Source organism: Pollachius pollachius (assembly GCF_949987615.1).
Source record: "Pollachius pollachius genome assembly, chromosome: 9".
NCBI lineage: Eukaryota > Metazoa > Chordata > Actinopteri > Gadiformes > Gadidae > Pollachius > Pollachius pollachius.
This window is the reverse complement of record NC_136942.1, coordinates 12,704,217-12,724,941: the sequence shown is the minus strand read 5'-3', so window position 1 is coordinate 12,724,941 and position 20,725 is coordinate 12,704,217. Positions and strand designations below refer to the sequence as shown.

Here is a 20,725-nt window from a genome sequence, read left to right as displayed (position 1 = left end):
TATGAGCGGCTCAGTAGAATCTGCCACAGGGACAGCTTTGGTTGGTAGGGTTCCTCCCAGTCCTAATGAGATGTTCTGTGTGGGGGGGTACCAGGACCCCTCCTCAGAGGAGCGCTTCCACGTTGAGCTGCACTTCAGCCCGGGGGTGAAGGGGTGCGAGGATGAGGAGAACGTTCCTATGGGCTTTGGCTTCCGGCCTGCTTCCTCTGAGGTGTGTGTTCATGCACTTTGAATATATGTGCTTCCTCTCTGATGCGTTTAGTTTTCTTCATCACATATTGGCTAATGTGCTGTAATCAATGTGCAATTGTCGTATTCGAATTGAGTAATGGGACATTGGAACGATTGAATGTTCAATGTCCCAGCATTGGATCCACTTAAGTCATAGTTGTATATCTTTATGCACATTATTCTGTCTCTATGCATGTTTTTGTATTTCAGATGTGTATTCGTTACTGTTGATTCTTACTTTATTTTCCATTCTCTATTGCTATCATATTTTTTTTTTCTTCCCCAGAGAAATTGTGAGATAGTGTCCTTCAGGATTAAAATAAAGTATCTCTAATGTGACGCTGACAGCTGTTTGACTCTAATCTTCTCTATGTTCTAATTGCGTCGCCTTGTGGCCAATCAGAACGAAGAGAAGCAGACCAACCAGGGCAGTCTGGAGGACCTGTCCCAGGACCAGACCGACCAGGCCCCGCCTCTCACCGAGCCCATCTGCAGCCAGAGGCGCTCCCCCATGATCCGCAGCCGCAAGACGGGCTCCATGGAGGTATAGCATGCCAGTCCTTAGCCTCATTAGCCTAGCATAGTGTGTGTCTCTGGGCCAACACACACACTGTGATGTGGCACGGTGCTAAACGAGATACACAGGGAGGTGAGGCCTTCTGCTTTTCTTTTCGATATTTGTCTTAAGTCATTAAAAAAACGTCTCCTCCTGACGAGGAGAAAAAGATTCCTAGGCCTACTCTGAATCCGCTCCAGTTGTTGTTGTTGTTGTTAAACCCTGGTTGTGCAGCATGGTATCTCTGTTGGGAGCTTCTCCGATATTGAACGCTTGCTTTGGTGGTTCTCAGCTTCACCCCACACAGTAAGTCATTTTGGATGAAAGGGAGATGACCCAATGTTAATGGATATCGCATATTGCCCATATTATTATTATTATTATTATTGTCATTACCGTCTCCCATCACCCAGGTACTCTCCGAGTCGTCCCCCACCCACCCCTCAAAAGGCTCCTCTTTCCCCTCCCACCGGCTCTTCCCCTCTGTCTCCCGCAACTCCCCCGAGATCCACCCCCCCTCCGGACTAGGTAAGGAGTGAGTGTGTGTGTGTGTGTGTGTGTGAGTCTGTGCATTTCAGTGTGTTTGTGTATGTGCGTGTGTGTCCTTTGCCCACCAAAGAAACACCCAGCAGCATTCACACATGCATATCTTCAGCAGCTCGGTTCCCTCTGGTCCATTCTTTGTGCAGCTCCCTGTTCCCCATTTGCTCTGCTGTCTCTCTTCATGTCCTTCTGTCTTTACTTTACTTTGTTCATTTCATTCCTCTCAGTCTTTGTTATTATGTCTTTGTCTCTCTCTTTCAGTTTTTTACTCTTCTTTTTCTTTACTTTTCTTTCTTCATTTTTCTCATCATTCTGTTTCTTCTTCTACCTCTTCCTGCCTCCCTGTCTGCCTCCTTGGTTCCTCTGCTCTTCAGCCCTCCGGTCAGCCTGTACTGTTGGCCCTGCTGCTGCTAGCTGGCAGCTGCTTAGCTTCCATGACATCATAGTGTAGCAGCAGAGGACTGGTAGGCCGTAGGGTGGGGGGGGCCTGCCCCAGACTATGTAGAGGTCACAGTGCCGGAGCCAACTGCAATGTATCTGGTGTCACATGGATGGCACTAGACACATTAAGTAGGCTTATACAGAGGTAACCTTCATTCAGGCAGCTGCTGCTTGTTTCTGTCCAACATTAAAATTTCTAGACTCAGACATTGGATTCAAAGCTAACCCACACATACACACGCATGCAGATTTAATGTACGAATATCTGCTTACTATCTTTGAGGCAAGGGTTTGGGTCCGTTTACAGTTTAGGTAGCATGCGACAAACTCTCCTCAGATCAAGTCCCTGAAGTAAATTCTCTGCCTTATGTCTACTGGTCTCTAGCCTTCATGATTACAATGTCTTCTTTTGGTCTGTATAAATTTACCATTTTCTTTTCTGGCCAGAGCCTTTGATCTTAGGCCCTGGGCATTGGTTGATGTATCTATTTATTTATATCCATATCGATAAATATAGATAGATTCATACCAATGCCTACCGCACATAGTTTGAATAAAATCTCTGCATACTAATATGTGCTAATATGTGCACTTTGTTAGACATTTGTCCACATGCCTCCTTTTACAAATCCAACATTAACTTTTCAACACACACGCACACACACACACACACACACACACACACACACACACACACACACACACACACACACACACACACACACACACACACACACAGCATTATTAATAATGACTGGTGTGCGGCCAAAACTAACAGAAGCCCAATATCACACCTCCCAACCCCATCCTGCACCCCCCCCCCCCCCCCCAAACAGGCTCTCTCTGCTCTGGCCTCTTCAGTGCCTCTGTCCTCGGGGTGTCCTCTAGCGCCCCCAACCTGCGGGACTACGTCCGCACCCACCACCTCCACCTCCACCACAGCCAACGCAAACCGCCGCTCTCCCCCGGCAGCCTGCCATGCCAGATTGCAATGTTCGGTATGTTCCTCTTAGCGCCTCACTGCTCTGTTCTCCTCCTCCCCCCTGCTCCCCCTCCTCTGGGGAGGGTGGGTATTTCCGTCTCAGTCCATTCATTTATCTATTTATTGCTTCTGTGTTGGTTTGTGGTTTTGGTTTACCACCGGGAGCTCACAGGGCGTCTGAGCCGGCTGCCGTTTTGTCCCACCTGATCTCACTGCTTGAAATATTTGAAATGGGGTTTGGAAGTGATCTTTTTTTGTCCGGTGCCTTTTTTCCTCGCCCTCTCCATCTCTGGCTCCCCTTGAGAAGAGACTTGGGGTTCCCTGTGATGCTACTCAAGAATCTTTTATTTTCCCCATGCCGTTTGGCCAGGGGACTTTCGATTTGGATTATTCCAAAGGAGCATCATTCCTCCTCCTCCTCCTCCTCCTCCTCCTCCTCCTCCTCCTCCTCCTCCTCCTCTTCAGAACCTTGCTTCTAATTTGGGAAGCAAATGAGTGGTTTCAAACTGTTTCATCAGTCCCCACCCCCCCTCCCCTCCCCTTCCGACTGTGGGCTCTGCGTTTGTTTCATGCTGGCTGTTGGGTCTGCATGGGTTCACTGATTAGCATGCTTCTTAATGTGCTGCACTATTTGGCTCTTAAGATTGTACTTGCGTTTTCTCTTCTTGCCTCCGTGCACAAAGCTGCATGCTCTAGGGTCAAGCCTTGGATTTGTGAAACATAATCTACAACAAAATATTTTTTCTGTCTGGAATGATTTGTTACTCTCATTAACTCAAAACGAATTAACTCAGCGTGCTATCTGGAAACAAAAGTGCTTCAGGATAATGGGCTTCTCAATAGTCAATAGTGTCGCAGGTTGACCCTTGGTTAAATAGTTTTGTATTGGTTTACCAAGTATACCAGGGTTCAACATACATGGTAAGGGATGCTTGATTATGGTATGAAGACCTGATTTATACAGTCAATTCATTTATGAATTAGTGAAACATCTGCCTTATGGAGTGTATAGAAGGCCATATGACAAGGCAGAAAATTACTCTGTGCTCCCCAACTTGGCCACCAGAGGTCACTCTGGCTATAAGGCTGGACACTGCGGCGGCAGGAATCATGCTTCCAATATTAATGATATGACGTCATATATAGCCTTGCTGTCTAGGCAACAGTCAGGGGTTCACAAAAAAAACGTCTGGACACTGAGTTTTGTGGAAAAAAAAAAAAGCGGTTGCTATAAAAAACAAAAAAGGGCTCTGGATCTCCTTTTGTCGTTGTTAAAGGCAAAATTACTCCTGATTGTAGCAGTGTTAGTCAACTGATCAACTATTGAACCAGTATGCTGATAGGTACTCTGCGTTCATACTATTATTGTTATTATTTGCATAGTTAGTGTTTGTATGTATTGCTTGTCGACAAAAGAAGGTCCCTGCTGTTGACGATCCCCTTCTGCAGCAGGTGGTGTGGGTTAAAGACCTGTGGCAGCACGAGGAGGGAATGAAAAGCCTTGTTGTGTTTCTGTGGCTCCGCTCCGGCTGCACCTCCAAATGTCTGCTAGACCAGAGATTTGCTCATCTGCTCAAACGAATAAGTCATTGTCATAATTTAAATACATAATACATAACCCACCGCATTGTCATGCCATAGATATTGAATGCATTACGCATCGACTCATAACGCACATATTAAATACATAACGTATCATCATAACGCACATATTGACATTCATTTACAGGTTCACTGCATCTACACTCTCCTCTTTTGTTCAAACGAAACACACATATTCAAATGTATACAGCTACGTATGCATATATTCATACAGGGATGGATGGATCTCCTGCAATTTTTCGTCTGTGTCCCTTTCTGTCTGTATGCTGTATGTTTTTTATCTCTCTGCCTCTCTGTGTCTCCTTTTGTCCTGTCTCCTCCACCCTTCTCTCCTTTTATTCTGTCTCCTCCACCATTCTCTTGTTCAACTGAAAGCCCTTTAATTTGACCCCAAAACAAACCGAACCAGCGCCCAACTCTTGTTGTTCAGAACTTGAAGAGGAGTACCGCCGGGACATCAGGCCTAGCCTCAACCACATTCAGTAGAACCGCTTACTTTGCCGGCACGTGCCGTGTGAAGTACACACACACGCACACGCACACACACACACACACACACACACACACACACACACACACACACACACACACACACACACACACACACACACACACACACACACTGGTAACACCACCATACCTTTCTTATTTCCTCAGAGCTGTTCTCTATGCCGGCAGTAAAGAGGTTTTCTGTGTCGTTTGCCAGGCATCCGACTAATGGTATGTCTGCTTATTTTTTTTCACTTTTTACCTTCATGTGTCCACCCTCTAGTCTTTCCTTTCTCTTGCATGACCCTTTTTGGGGAAAAGGAAACCTTTTTTTCCTTTTCTTTTCGAGATTTGGGGATTTTTTGTTGACGATGGATCAGTAATTGCATTTCATATCACAAAGAACCCTTTTAATTCTCTTTGTTTGTTTTCATTAATGTTGCATCTCACAGGACACATCCCTGTGTCTGTTTCCCGTGTTGGTTTTGACCACATCCTCTAACACTCACCATTGTGCCTGAGCCTCATAACGCTTCTCTGCAGGACGGATGGATACAGTGTCTGCTCCAGTATGACATGTGTGCTCACTTGCTGCTGTATTCATGAGTGGAAGCGTTGCTAACCTAACACACATGGAGCAACCCTCTTAGATAGTGACCGTGAACTGAATTGGTTTTTATAAACAATTTGTGTATGTTTATAAAATTATCTGTCCGTGTCCATATAATGGTGTTATATGTAGGACAAATACATATAATAGGCATCATAGATCCCGCTGTGCTGTTTAAGTTATAAGGATATTTACCTATGAGTAGCCTTAACAGAATACCATAACAGAATAATCTACTTTTGCCCAGCCAAAAGTACATTTGTTTGTAATGTGGCTATCGAAAAAGAGGAATTTCATGGCTAAGCAAGAAGAACAATGATCAGGCTTAAGACAGGTACAAACAGCGAACCTGCAAGCCAGAATATGCAGTCTGTTGCTTGGACACATAATCGCCAACTACTGCTGTGTTTTTTAAATATTATTTGCTTATAAATTAAGCAAAATGCAAGCTCTCTGATATCGTGCATTACAAATGGATCAAAGCGGTCTGCAAATCATTGAATTGGAATCGCTAGGAACATTGAGCCTTACATACAACTATTTTCTTTTGTGGTAGTTCTAGGATATTTAGATGTTTATAATGACCAAACTCTTGGTCTCGACTCCAAATTGTGTCTAGCTCCCTTGCTTTCTATGCTAGTTGATCAATGCAAATCATTGAACGCAACACATTCAGGTTCTACATTTTGGCATTTGTTCTTGATACTAAATGAAAACCGGCATCTCCTAGCTCCTACTTACTTGTTAAAACGGATGACTAAAAGTGCATAAATCATCCATCCACTATAGTTGGAGAATCCATGATTTGAGTCAGGTCTCTCCTTCAATCGCTCCTCAGAGACCACTGGTGAAACTGTAGATGGAGTGTTTAATCCCTCAAGTGAACAAAGGAACTGTGCGTCTGATTTTTATCCACACACACCCACCCGAGTGGAGGAATTGTTATTCAAGGCCCTTTGATCACTCTTCATATGGATTACCGGCCCAGGGATTCCAGCTTTCCTTATTCATGCTAATTGCGCCCATCACTTGAACTCTGTGTGCCTTTTCCAGAGTGCGGGTTGCAATTCTGCATAGATGTGATTGCATTGTTGTGCTTCAGGCCCGATGGTTTTCTAGAGTGTGTTCACACCATTCGCATCACCAGCCATCAAAGCACCCAGTTAATGTCAGTAAAGAGAAATACTGCAGTACCAATGCTGTTGTTTTTTTCTTCACCCTTCCGTTTTCTCACAGTTATGCACAATGTCTCTCTTTGGCCCAGAACATTTTCCTCTCACATCCTCGACTTTTGTGACACCTTGACCTCCTCCCGGTCCATTCTGCTCCATTTCTTTCCTTTTCTTTCTTCCTCTGCCTCAACATCCACCCATCTCCCCAAGAGCCTCTAAAGGAGGGGCAGCTTGTCCAGCTGCTAGATGGTGGTGGTGGTGGTGTCTGGGGAGCAACTGCACCGATCTGTCTATGGAAAGGGCGATGGCCCTAACCTGCACCCCTGCCCCTACACCGCCTGCCTCTCCTCAGGGACTGGCTAGTGGCCGCAGGCCAGCAGGGCCCAGAATCCCAGTACAGTCAGCCTCTCTGCAAAGCCCTAGCCGCCTCCTCCTCCTCCTCCTCCTCCTCCTCCTCCTCCTCCTCATTCATGCAAGGCTGCGGTGAATGCAGATTTCCATACCAGAGTCCATTGCGACACATCGTACTTGGCTTCTTCCTTATTCTTCCTCTATTTTTTTTTCAGCTGGTCCTGAAATGCGGATAATTAAGTCATTCACACCGCCACTCTTTGTGACCTATCGTTCACAGTGCATATTGACGGAATCATTGTTCCCCTTGTATCTGTTGTTTCTCTTTGCATGCATTCAGAATTCACCAGCCATTTCTCTTATCTGTATCCTCATGTTCAATCAATTGCAGCCCTTTTTTAAATCGTTTTTTTTTTGGTGCAGAGAGAAATGTTTGAGGACCTTCTTTCTGTGATTGATGCTCGCTGTGCCTTTTTAAAGGCATCACTGCGGTATTTTGGAATTACTAAAGGCTTGCCTAGAACATGCATGTGTGATGGATATATAGTATCATAAAATAACGACCTCATGGGTTTCTATAGAAGGGCTTTGACTTGGCGTGTGGACTGACTGAAGCAACATAAGGGAACATATGGGGGAGACGACATGAAGTGCTCTGTGCTCTGTGGGAGGTCTGGGCTGGACACCACGCTGCATCCTGTCCTACTCCCAATAGATGTTTCTGGCTTCCAGATAAAAAAACTCTGAACTGGGTCATCTTCCCAGTCTTGTTTTTATTTGGGTATTGTAAACCCTTCAAATATTTTAAGGGAGAGTCTGCTCTTATTGTAGGAGGTTCTGTCACCTGAGTTGAGCTACTCCATTGTTTTAGTAGAAAGAGAGAGTAGCGAAGTTTATTTTGTCTAGAGTTTAACCTCAATACTTGCCAGTGACGTCAACTATTCTATCAGACTAAACTGCAAATAAGATGCAATTCTTCTTGAAATCGTATTTATATAAAGCACGTGAAGATTAATTTTGGTAGAATTCATATCCTTGTTGGGGCTCTTTGGGTTCTTTATGTGTAACAAATTAACATTCATTAAAGCTAAAACTGAGAACATTTAAGGTGGAGTGCCATTGCCATGTTCGTTTTTGAGTAGAATATGTATTTTCGTAAGCCGGCTTCCGTGTTCCAAATGTTTGTCGTGGAGTCGTGTCAGACACCGGATATGTCTAACGATTACGATTGAACCAATGAAAGGTAGTCAGTAGTACCTCTAGCTCCACCCATACAGCAGGGTCGTTTCTTAGACCAGTCCATGGACTAAAACAGGCCACCATTCTGCATCCCCATGCGCTCCCTGAAGAGCAGCAAACACATTCAAGCAGATCTAGTCAGGCTGTGCCATCACCACCACCACCACCGCCACCACATGCGCCGCTCTTTCATTCAATCAGTGATGGAAGGGGTGGTGCAACTTTGTCTGTGTTTTTGTTTGTCTGCCCTCCTGTGTTCCTCCCTCCCCCGGCTGCAGGGTTTGAGGGCTGCTCCATGGTGCCCTCCATCTACCCGCTGGAGACGCTGCACAACTCGCTGTCCCTCAAGCAGGTGGACGAGTTCCTGAACACGGTGTGTGAGAGCAGCAGCGAGGCCCACGTCAAGACCATGAAGGGTAGGCTCACGACTCAAGGCCACGGGCCACCAGATCACTGAAGCCTCAGGCTTTGATTTGTTTTCAGGTGTTGGATAGGCTCTGTTAGTAAAATGGAATATATATATATTTTTTACATCTTGAAAGTATTACAAATATTGCCTAAGATGAGCAATCAGCTCATTGTGTGTGTGTGTGTGCGTGTGTGAGTGTGTGGCAAATATAAGGGAGAAGATGCAGTTATATTATATACATATTCCTTGGTTTAAATGATTGACAGCCAATTCACTTTAACTTTACTTATCTTTTAAAAAAATATTCACTTTTGCCTAGAAAAGTCTTGGCACACTTTTCCACTATAGTACCGATCTTGACTTTTCTATGTCAATGTATGTGTGAGTAAAAATGCGACCAAAGTGGCGGTGCAAGTTAAAGCAGTGCAAGTAATTACGATGATGATTTGGTGAAAGGGATTTAGTGATTAACTCCAAGACCAATTAAGTACTGCAAAATGTCAGTAGAATGTAATTTGTTTCATATTGAACATGTCCTCCTCCTCCTCCTCCTCCTCCTCCTCCTCCTCCTCCTCCTCCTCCTCCTCCTCCCAGCTCTCTCTGCCCTGTTTGACTCCCAGAGTCAGACGTCTCTGTACAGCCCCCAGCAGCCCCTCTCCTCCTCTGGCTCCGAGACCTCCCTCAGACCCCCCAGCCGGCCTCTGTGGCGTAAGTCTCTTCATGCTCATGCACCCTGCTGGTGATGGCCTCCCATAGAACCCCCACATGGGAGGAGATCAATCCAGTTGTCTCTCAACTGTCCCAAATTTCCCAAATTTAGATGAAAATGGAACAATGGTAATGACTACCATTAGCAGTCAGCCCTAAAGTCAGATGGAACAATGAAAGTGAGGACCATGAATTCCCTTGCACTACTGTCTGATACTTCTTGAGCAAAACACCACGTTCAAGTCTTTCTGGCTGACAGTAGAAAGGAGGGCTTGTGTTGGGTTGTTCCCGGGTGTGTTGGGAAACAGATATGTTGGTTGGGAAACAGGTATGTTTGCTTGTTCCCAGGTGTGTTGGGAACCAGCTATGTTGGCTGGTTCCCAGGTGTGTTGGGAACCAGGTATATTGTGTCCAAGGGGGGGTTTTGGTCCAAGGTGTGTTGGGACCCAGGTGTTTTAGGTTGGGTCCTAGGTGTCACTGCCATTCTGGGTCCCAACTGAACCATAGCTGTGTGGTTATGAGGCAGTTGCAAGGGAAGATGCTTACTGTTCTGAATGACCTTGAAGCAGACAGAAGCAGGTGTCATTTACCAGGAAGCCATTTATCCTCAAGGGGGTCAGACCCTGACTGTTGGATTCCAACAGCAAGCAGCATCTGCCCCTCTTATATCTTGTGACCTTTTGCCACCTGAAGAGCCAGGGGAATGCTCTGGCTGGGTTCTAGAAGATCACCACATTAGGAGCAAGGTTGGGGTTAGTGATTAATTGATGAACAGAAGATAAATGGGAAGCAAACCGCGGTCACCTTCAACATTATTATTATTTTTTTACTATGTGATATTTTACTTTATTGCATTTCTGTAATAAAAATGACCATTTATCTTCTGTTCATCAATTAATCACTAACCCCAACCTTGCTCTTAATGTGGTGCTATAATAATATTATATAATATATATATATATTATGTGATACACGGCATATGTGGTATTTTGAAGATCTGATGTGTGTGAGATCAGTGGCTGACTGACCTCACTGTGTGTGTAGATGGTAGCATCCCCTCCAGTGCAGTGTCCAGTGCGGGGCCCTCCTCCCCGACCACAGAGAGCCCGGGGGTGAACTTCAGCTTCAGTGAGTAGACCCTCCTGCTGCTGCAGTACCTGGACTCAGGCCGGACTTGTCTGGAAAGAAGTTGGACATTTATTACAAGGCATTCACAAAGCAGAACCAAAACCAAGCCAATCCCTGCCATTCGTTCACAGACAGTGTTGTCGGGGTGAAACCAGAGAGTTTTGATTTAATAAAATATTTGAGCAAATTGTTGAACCCACCAACCCCATTCATTTCTCAGACATGCCTTGTTGTCACATTGTTAATGATGGTTTCGCACAGTGCAGCTTTTCACAAATCAAATATTAATGTTGTTTTGTTATAAAGTGTTTATTAAGGGTAAAGTTGAACACGTTATGTTTTATTCACAATACTTGACCTGGTTCATCCACTGCAATAAAGTGGTTGATGATGGAGTCAATGTTTAACCGGACTTACAGTGATATGACTTATTTAATTTCCGTTTTGGTCTTCTCTGACTTTATGAGCTGTCCATCCACTGTAAATACAGGTTTTAAACACAAGGTCAGTTTAAACTCTGGATACTGAGTGGATTCCGCTGTTGCACTTTCTACTGTGGACACCCAACCACACCGATGTACGTGATTGTAAAGAGAGAGTGGGGTGTATCGATGGGTATAATGGGACAACCCTTCCATTGTAGATTGAATGTATTCTAAATAGCCACATATCATTCACATATCATTTTGTGTCTGCAATCTGCTGTCATAACCAAAGTATTTATGTATTTTTAAAAGTGCAATTACTCTAAATGGCTGCTGCCTCTGATTTAGGGACGAATTTAATCCGATGCGTCAACTATATCTTCAAACGTCATATTATGGTAAGAAGAGTAATGCTTGTATTGATGTTGTCTTTCTAAATCGATTTTTTTTCTGTTTTTCAAAAATAAAATAAAATTTTAAAGGTGCATCTCACCACAGACAAAAACATGCAGTATATCATATCGTTTTTTTAAGTATTCTTTCCCCGCAGCAAACCCACAACAATATTAGTAGTAGTCCTACAGCTGCTACTTCATCATTCAAAACCTTTTGCTGAGAGTCCCCACGTTCTTTCAACAAGATTAAACCCACCGATAACGATGGACAACCTTGTATTTTTCTGTTTTCATTGTCGCCGGCGAAACCTTCGATTTGTATATTATATTTTGATTTCATGTGCTGAAATGACTTGGTGTATGTAATTTTTTGTTATGTAATTTATATTTTTATTTAAGAAATTGTGTTTGTATAGATGGTGGATCTGGGTTTGATAAAATGGCTAAACTGGCAATACAGTTGTGTTGTGTTTTTTCTGGTCTCTTAAGGCTCTGTTCCCATTGCAACTGACACAAAAACACATGCAGGTTTTTTGTGTTTGTGTGTACCTATGACTCAGACAATCAGCCGGTTGCTGCTCCGCAGACCAAGGCCTTTGATAGCGCTATTAAACCTCCCTTTCCCCATCGTTTGCTAACCTTCAACTCAATCAAACCGCATTCGGTACTACTAGAAGCAAACAGTGAATTAATTACGCATTCTTTCTACGTAAATTGTCATTAATAAGCAGAAGGGTTCTGCTTCTGGCCTCATCTGCCTTTTTGGATGTGTATGGTGTATGTGTGCATAGATAAATATATTATACTGTATATATATATATATACACAGTGTGTATGGTATATACTGTATATACATACACGTGTGTATATATGCTTATAAAGAGGCTATTAATTGCTTTTTAACAATTATAATTCTCTGGTCTAACTACCATGCCGTCCCATCTCTTGCGCTCCTCTCTCCTCCATAAGCACAATATCTAATGGCTCTGCCTCTGCTGCTGTTTACTTGCTCTCATCCCCCTCCTCTCCTCCGAACTCCTCTCCCGAAGCGGCCTCTAGTATAATGATGACTCACACCTCCTCGCCTTGCTGCCACACGTTGCCATGGCGACGTCCCCAGATGTATTTCTCTCCACGAATGCAACAGTGGATGAATGGAAGGACCAAGTGGAGAAAAAAAAGCTGAGTCATACAAAGCCAAGAGGCATATGTCCCCCACCGTGCCGTCTCACATGCAGAGCCCTCTATTCTCACATTCACACGCTTGTAGATCTGTATCGTGATTAACACGTAAAGGTTTTTGTAGACAGGACTATGTAGGACTACACAGGGTGATGTACACATAAGGGAATGTAGGCCTACGCGTACAGGGGGATGTACACTTTAAGTGTAATGCAGGCCAACAAATACACAATATTGGGTGAATCATTCTGTCACCGACATTTAGTCAACAATTCTAAAGGTTTCTTCCATTTTAAAGTAGCAATGCCAAACCGGGGCTCATTCTAATTTGAGGATAATTGTATTTAAAAATGGTAGTTCTGTGCCAAATCTGAGATGATGCGCTGGGGTTGATAAGTTACTTGACTTCTTGTGGATCGGTACCAAAGACGTGAAACAGAGGCAAAAAATCCACTTTCTTCAATGCCGTGGAAGGCTCCGTTCACTAGCATGGGCCCTTCCCAACTTCCGGCGCTGAAGTATATTTGATAAATCACGGTTGTGGATTTTTTTGCCGTCTTTCGTAGCACTCCGTAAGTAGTCCGGTAACTTGTCAACCCCAGCGTACTCGGTTGCTAAGCGACGTCAACGTCTTTGGTGGACTAGGTCTCTGCTGATCAACACTACGAATGCTTGTAACAAATAAATTGTAAAAAGACACACCGTGTCAAGTTATTTCTTCGGTTTGGCAAGTAGCCGTGTAATAAGCGGGATAATGTATAGAACGTCGCCGGTCATATCGAAAATAAGCCCCTTCAGGGCGAAGCAGGACACCTCCGCTGCGCATCGGTGTCCTGTTCGCCCTGTCGGGGCTTATTTTCCCGATAATGACCGGCGTTCTATACATTTATCTGTTACATAATTCACCGCCGGAAGTTGTGAAGGCCCATGAAAGTGAACGGCGCGTTCCACAGCATTGAGAAGAGCCGTGTAATAAGATAAGATAATGATGGGGAAGAAATTGCTCTTGCTTGGGGAGTGTTTCTTATTAAAAATAAATTATAGAATCATAATGTATCATATTCTTTATTTCATATTATTGTTTTTATATCTAATTACATGTTAACTTTCACAGTTTGAAATCTAAATGAATGCTGCCCGATTCAGCAAATGAAATGAAGGATAACACATGATAACTGAAATTGCCGTTTCCAGTTGTCAATAACCTTGAATCGCATAGTTACCCCAAGTCGGCTTAACTATTGAATGCCTTCTCCAAAGTATCCCCCTATTCAGTCCCGCCTATGCTGCACCTGTCACTGCAATAGTCGCCCTCTGGTGCAGCCGCTGTCAGACTAGTTGGATTATATTCATTGACTTGTCTCCCAACCAGTCACAGACAGCTCCGTTACAGGGGATGCTGGCAGCAAGCCAGCAATTACATGTCGGCAGTCTTCACAATCACATACACACGCGCACACACACGCACACGCATTAAAACAAGTGCACAGACAAGTACCACCATCACCACACCGCCTCTACCAAAACTTAAAAGCAGGATATAAGTTCCCATGGAAACCATGGGGGGCTAGAGAGGGGCTCGTTTCCCTGGGCAATGTAGAGCAAATTAAGCTCAGGAATGGTCTCCTCACTCAACCCAGGAAAAAAGAGAGAGAGAGAGAGAGGGGGGTGTGAAATAGTAGAGCAGGAAAGGCTTTGAAAGGGTTTGAAAAAGCTAACTTATTAATGTCATTAGTGTAGTTATTTATAATGCCTCCAATTAATCTGCCAAAAGAAAAACATGTGGCTCTTTAGAGGTTGATGGTCTGGTTTGGTGAACAGTCAGTTATTTTAATGACTAATATTATGTGCTTCTCTCCTGTTTTCTCTTTCTGCATCTCATTATGTTAGTCTCCATGGAAACCTAACTAAATGATGTCATGTAGAAAATGCAAGAATGTTGCTCGAATTGTAATGTAAATTATGACCTTCGACCTTGTCTCTGTGGAACAGTGGAAGACCTGGGTTCAATGGAGTCAGGTGAGGGCAGTCTCCATGGAAACCTCGTTGGCAGACAGATAATAGTTACTAGTAAAGTGTTGAAAGAGACAAGCACAAACGACACGTTTGGATTTCAATCTACTTTAATTGATTAATTCACCAGGCTGGTTCCCTTTTACAATGACTCAGCAGTAATTCTAGTTTTACAATTGAGATAAAGAGAGAAAGAGAGACAGAGATACAGAATATTACAATGTCCAAAATGAGAAACTAACAGAATTACAAGTAGTACAGCGTCCTCTAAACATTTTCATAGGTTAAACCATAAAAGCACAGCCCAGTATTATATTAGGCAATTTCAATGCCAGTTAAGACAATAAGCTTTTTTTTCTTCCAAATATACCTCTTTAAAATATCTTGAAATAGATATTTAAATCAAATTATCACATTCAGGCATATAACTAAATATTTCACATGCAGAAAGGTTAGATGGACGAATGACACTGTTGTGGTCTATTGGTTTCCTTCTACTTACTGTCGGCGTGATCATGGATTTGAATGTCGTGTTGTTTGAGTCAGCAGTGTGTGTCGATATCTGTTGTCAGAGCTCTGCAGTGTTGAGCATATATTTAAAATCAGCTAAAATGAAACTATCACAAGAAGGATAACATCTTTCAGGGATTTTTGTAAGAAGTACTATTGAATCTGTTTTAGTCTGCATGTGTTTCAAGTCATATTCAGGAAAAGGAAAATGTTACAGATGCAGTTAGAACTCGTCACTGTCACAATATTGTTCATTGCGGAATCACACTTGATTTCTGAAATAGCAAAAAAAAAACTATTTTGGGAGATAGGGTTGCAACTGAAACCACCATCACTAAACAGATGTCCCGTGTTGATGTTCCAGTCAGAACCCAACACAACACTTCAGCCCAGCCTCCTCTCTCTAACATCCTATTTTGGGAAAAGGTTAAAGATTGGGATCCTTGTTCATTGCTTTGATCCAGCAATATTCCGATCCTGTATTCAGAAAAATAGCCTATTTTTGTTTATACTATTATTATTTCACAGCTAGCTAGCAATGCCCTAGGAGTCACAGGTTCCTAAGACCAACGATTTGGATTCCGCCAACATAAAACCTCTTTCAAGACTTATTCAACCATCTTAAAAAAAAAAGAAAGAAATCATTCAAAAACAATCATTGAACATATCCTCTTTTTTTCTCCCTGTACATTATACATCCCATACAGCATTGAAAAACTTGTTCACGTCATACTTTGCCACACCTTGGTCTCTCTTGGGCATAATGGAAAATATCTCTGTTTGAACCGTCACATATAGCATACATAAAGGCTTATTTCAGTGTGTTGACAGGGAAAGAGTGAATAAAGTGCAAAATCTTTACTAAAAGTCTTAAAGACTTGTTGATATGTTGGCTCATCTATTGTAGTACACTCGCTCAGTGGGCCAAGCAGGGTAACACGCCCTCCAGCAAGTTGTTGGGGAAAATCGAAGCTGGTTTATTTGAAGTAGTCCTCAGTTAATTGATCCTAAGCCTTATTAATGAGGCATGCAATGTTTTAACGATAATAAACAGCAATCACATGAGCTTACGAGGAGTTTTTTCTTTTCAGGACCTTTGGGGTGACCTTATCAAGCCAACAATATTTTATTTCAGTCAGTTCAACCCAGCCTGGCCCATAGCTAGCCTCAACTCTGCCTCTCAGAAACAATTGCTATGTAAACAGAAAGTTGAGTTTTAACCTCAAAGAGCAAACTCTGAGAAGAATGTTTTGTATACGTAATTTTAGAGTCATTAAATGTCAATGATCCGACTACAAATCATTTGACAGTATAAGCTTAGAGAGTTAAACTATGTCTTGTTTACGATCACAATACAATAAGAACAGAAGACAAACCCTTTGAAGACACAGAAATGTCGTTATCGGCTTGTAAAAAAAAAAAGCAGCTCTCTTTAGTATGTATTTGTATAACTATTGTTAATACCTTCCATAACTCTGTTCTGTATGACTGTGATCACATTCATGGTCATCCATGATCAATATCACTGATAACTGTTCATTTAAAGTTAAACAATTCCTTCATTTTTCTTGTAACTCTAAGTTGGAGGCAATTGTGGAGATCATCATTTACATCAAATATTGCGTTATGCCACATATCTTCCAACTTTAGTATTTATAATGATAATACATAACGGGGCTTATCCCATGACACACAACACATCCAACCTCACAACAGCTTCCTCCCAAAAAAAGTGCATTCTTGTTTGGTGCAAATCCTTGCTTCTTAACATTTATATACGTTCATTTCTGTTCCTGTGGATAACTTTGAATATAATCTTTGACAAATGCGTCCATTCTTCTCTCCTGTTACTGATACAGATCTGCATCAGAAATGTAAAGAATATCAAAAAAATGTTGTCTTGTGATCACAACGTGTTGGGGCGGGAAATGTTGCAGAGTGTGAATATGTGAACTAGTTGGTCCTCAAAGTCTTCCTACGTGACTCATTTGAGTGGGTTTACCCTGCGTTCGGTCCCTGGTTCAGGTTGGGCTGACGTGCAGGCTGTAAAATAGCCCAGCCTCCTACCACCACTTGAAAGGCACATATGAGCCTCCTCCTTCCACATCATCTCATACATATGAATGGAAGCAACCAATAAATACAAACTCCATCACATAATATCCACCCCCCGGCAGGGATGGACACGCTCTCCGTGCTATGATACGGTCCAAGGTCACTCGCTTTCATCACTCTGTGATATTTAAGACAGGCGCTATATTAGGTCGTTGAGACAGGGAAGTTGTGTATCATCGCTTTAAATGTTCATGGTCTAAAATGCAAGACAGAACAAACGATCCCTTCAAGATCATGATTTACCATTACAACATGTGAAGTGCTTAACATCTGTAATGTTAGAATGGAATGTGTGTGTGTTTGTATAAATATATATATATATATATATGCATTTATACAAATGTGTATATATATTGATATATATGTACATATTTATATATTTATATATATATATTTATATATATGTATACATACACACACAGTACATTCATAAAACAAAGACCTTGACAATGACTTAAGCTATTCAAAGAAAGAAACCATCACAGCCAGCAGTTATTATAAGTATACAATCCCATTAGCTCGGCACAAACAGCGTTTTCTTTTTTCATGGGATATAGCCAAAACAGGGCTGTGACCTATCTGTTGCACTGCAGTGTTCCCCAATGCTGGCCCTATAATGACGACATGTCAACCAGATGCAACTCCTGAACTAAATCCGGAAAGAGTCCGAGCTAGGTTTCAAGCATCATGCACCAGCTAAGCAGTAAACGCCGCGAGGAAACACTTTAGAATGGTATTTCTTGAGAAGCGCTAACACCAGGCACTTTCTACAGTTGCCCAACAAAAGACAGTATATTTATATTTTTTGTATATAAGTAACATTACCGTGTGTTGTCTATGGATTAATCCAGACGATAACGTGAAGCACTGTAGACTAGCAGTTGCTTGCACATCAAGGTTAAGATATTATCTTACGGAAAATTATGCTATGACTTTGGAACAACATAAAAATAATACAATATCAAACACCATACACAAACCTATTAATCAAGTTGCTGATTGTGCAATTTTAGATTCTGATCGATATCTGAATGATTTTGGTGATTTGAATAACTGCAGAAGTTTGCCACTAACTAGAGTTAACTAGCAGTGGTTTAACTAACAGCGGTTTTTGGCACTTGTTTCGTCAAATAGATTTGTGTATTTCATGTACACAAGTACATTAACTAAAAATTATTGTCTTTCTACAATTCTACATGTTATATATAGAACTAGTAGAGTAGTATGACAATGAAGTGATTTTGGGGAAAAACTGAAGATGAATCTAGTCTCCATAGTGGCTTAAGCCCATGAGTTAATTCAGATAGAAAACAAACCAACAAGCAAATCACAAAAAAACAACATTATTTTTAGAACACCAGAGATGGTCGAATCCATTTAATCTTAGCTAATGCAAATGAGTTGAATAGTACTGCAGCTAATGCAGTAGAGGCTGCTTTCATAACGGGGAGATGAGGCGGACCGTCAAGGAGCACAGAGTGCTCCCGCCTCGCCACCCAGCCTGTGGCAGAGAACCGGCAAGGGAGGAGGAGGAGAGGATGAGGGTGAGGGGAGGTTGAGAATGGGAGAGGAGGAAGTGTGTGTGTGTGTGTGTCGGGGGGGGGGGGGGGGGGTGGATGGGAGAGGAGGAGCTCTGGAGGAGGAGGTTCAGAACTCGATCTTGCAGGCGGGGAAGGACTCGTCCTGCATGACCACGGTGCTGCTGGAGGCCAGCACCATGATGTTGAGCTCCTGCTGCTTCTCGTGGGTCTGCTGGTACCACTCCCGGGTCACCTCCGTGTCATGGGTGGGGATCAGAGTCACCTGGTGGACGAGAGAGAGAGAGAGAGAGAGAGAGAGAGAGAGTATCAAATTAAAGATGCTGTCGATTTATGAATGTTAGTGTAATTTGTTCGAAATGCCATAGCCATCCATCTGCTATTAGTGAGTGAAATGCTCTGTGAGGGTATCTGCTCTGGTTGCTTGGGTGCTTGCCTCTGTATGAGACTATTCGATATTAGGCCGCTCCCGGCTCATTCCTGCTCTCTTGACCTCTGAATCTCTTCCCTGATTGTTTTTATGAGTATCCTCCTTGCCTGTCTATCACATTCACGCACACAACTTTACCATAGCTCAGGTGCATGAGAGCCTCACCTCATGATGGCGAAACAGGGAGGGAGGGAGCGTTTCTGTTTTGTGCCGATTCTCGGCACAAAAGGGGACGCTATAATTCATGGTCAAAGTCAAATGATGCCCTGAAGCAAAAGCTCCGTAGCTTTACATTGCACACCGTTTGGATACACATGATCTGTGTACTATATAGACTAATGCAGACATCAAAATCTTTCAATATTCTATCAATCACAATTACACTTGAGAAGTGGTCAGGGACTCTACTCCTCATGGGGACATAGAGGCTACCCCCCTTAATAAGTGATTACATTATTGGGTCATTAACCCAAAGAACAACGTCACAGTATAAATTTGAATAAATGTTAAGCCACTCGCAGGTCCGTGTCAGAAGGCAGCAGGAACTGGAAACTTGGCATGCGCATAGTGTGTGTGTGTGTGTGTGTGTGTGTGTGTGTGTGTGTGTATGTGTGTGTGTGTGTGTGTGTGTGTGTGTGTGTGTATGTCTGTGTGTTAGCCAATGCAGATAATATGAAATGATAATATGATAAATAATGCCATATATCTGGATTGCAGTCCAAAACCAATGTTGTTCAACCATTGCAGCTACATTTTAGCAAGCCCCATCAGCTGTGGGTTTGCTGTCTCGAACACAACCCACTACTCCTCTGACCGAGCCATGATCGCTCACTAGGAAAGCTTAACTGAACTGACTGGAGTGTATGGATGTATGGGGGAACAGCCCGTAAAGCATAACGTCCATTTACTGTCAAATAAAAGGATATTTATACCACTTTAGCACATCCAGGATGTGGATGCATACACAAAACATTAATCGGGGGAAATACATTGAAACAGTAGTCATTTCATCAATCACACATAAACCACGCAGTTGATTATTAAACACTAAAACAATTAGGAATGCACTTTTCACTAGCTCCACTTTGCTCCATAGCAGAAGACCATTCATTTGGGGCGGTGGGAATATACAGTATATCATGATTGCTTCAAGGGCATTTGCTAAAGAGCTACCTGTAGATTGGAGCCCCAGTGGGACTTGCCCTCCAGCAGGGCATCCAGAACCCCACGGCTGGGCTCTGCACTGCCCGGGTCATTGCCGCTAACCACATAGTAAGACGCCCGGACCCTCTTGAAGAACTCCTGGTCCACGTTCTTGGCACTGCAGTGGTTGGGCACGTAGGCCAAGTCCACATAGATGGGTGGCCCAGAGGGTACCGCTGCACCTGCCTTTGGGGTGGTGTTCCCTGAAGCAGAATCCAAAGAACATTGAGAACATCACCGGGAAAACCTGTTCTTGCTTTGAATAAAAAAAGTGTATAAAGTCAACCTGAGGCAAACAGCTACCGGCACGTATTGTTCAATAGAAAAAAAAAACTGATTAAAAACCCTGAGTGACAATTCCAGATTTCAGATAACATCAACTGGACTATTTTTAGCTAACCAACCCAAGCTGTATCATGACAGTAATTATATGACAAAGAAAACATTAACAGA

The 20,725-nt window shown here is 42.9% G+C and overlaps 2 protein-coding genes across 7 annotated transcripts in view; one reads left to right on the top strand and one right to left on the bottom strand.

The window, feature by feature from the left end:
- The window catches only part of ppip5k1b (diphosphoinositol pentakisphosphate kinase 1b), a 30,278-nt gene extending 18,542 nt beyond the window's left edge, over positions 1-11,736 (top strand). Inside the window, exons 23-30 of one of the 6 annotated variants that reach the window (XM_079742648.1) lie at positions 95-211; positions 635-775; positions 1,201-1,315; positions 2,608-2,769; positions 5,013-5,075; positions 8,495-8,632; positions 9,220-9,333; positions 10,378-11,736. In XM_079742648.1, the coding sequence (XP_079598774.1) occupies positions 95-211; positions 635-775; positions 1,201-1,315; positions 2,608-2,769; positions 5,013-5,075; positions 8,495-8,632; positions 9,220-9,333; positions 10,378-10,469 (942 nt within the window). In that variant the 3' untranslated portion in view covers positions 10,470-11,736. Of the gene's footprint in view, positions 1-94; positions 212-634; positions 776-1,200; positions 1,316-2,607; positions 2,770-5,012; positions 5,076-8,494; positions 8,633-9,219; positions 9,334-10,377 lie in introns of those variants that run through there. The other 5 variants (XM_079742649.1, XM_079742650.1, XM_079742651.1 and 2 more) reach the window with 5 other exon arrangements.
- Positions 11,737-18,748: 7,012 nt separating this feature from the next.
- Positions 18,749-20,725, bottom strand: part of LOC307080191 (uncharacterized protein) — a gene marked incomplete at its 3' end in the record, with an annotated part of 36,542 nt that continues 34,565 nt past the window's right edge. The window contains exons 9-10 of the mRNA XM_079742829.1: positions 20,243-20,475; positions 18,749-18,904 (exon numbers count right to left, since the gene is read on the bottom strand). Coding sequence (XP_079598955.1) covers positions 18,749-18,904; positions 20,243-20,475 — 389 coding nt within the window. The remainder of the gene's footprint in view (positions 18,905-20,242; positions 20,476-20,725) is intronic.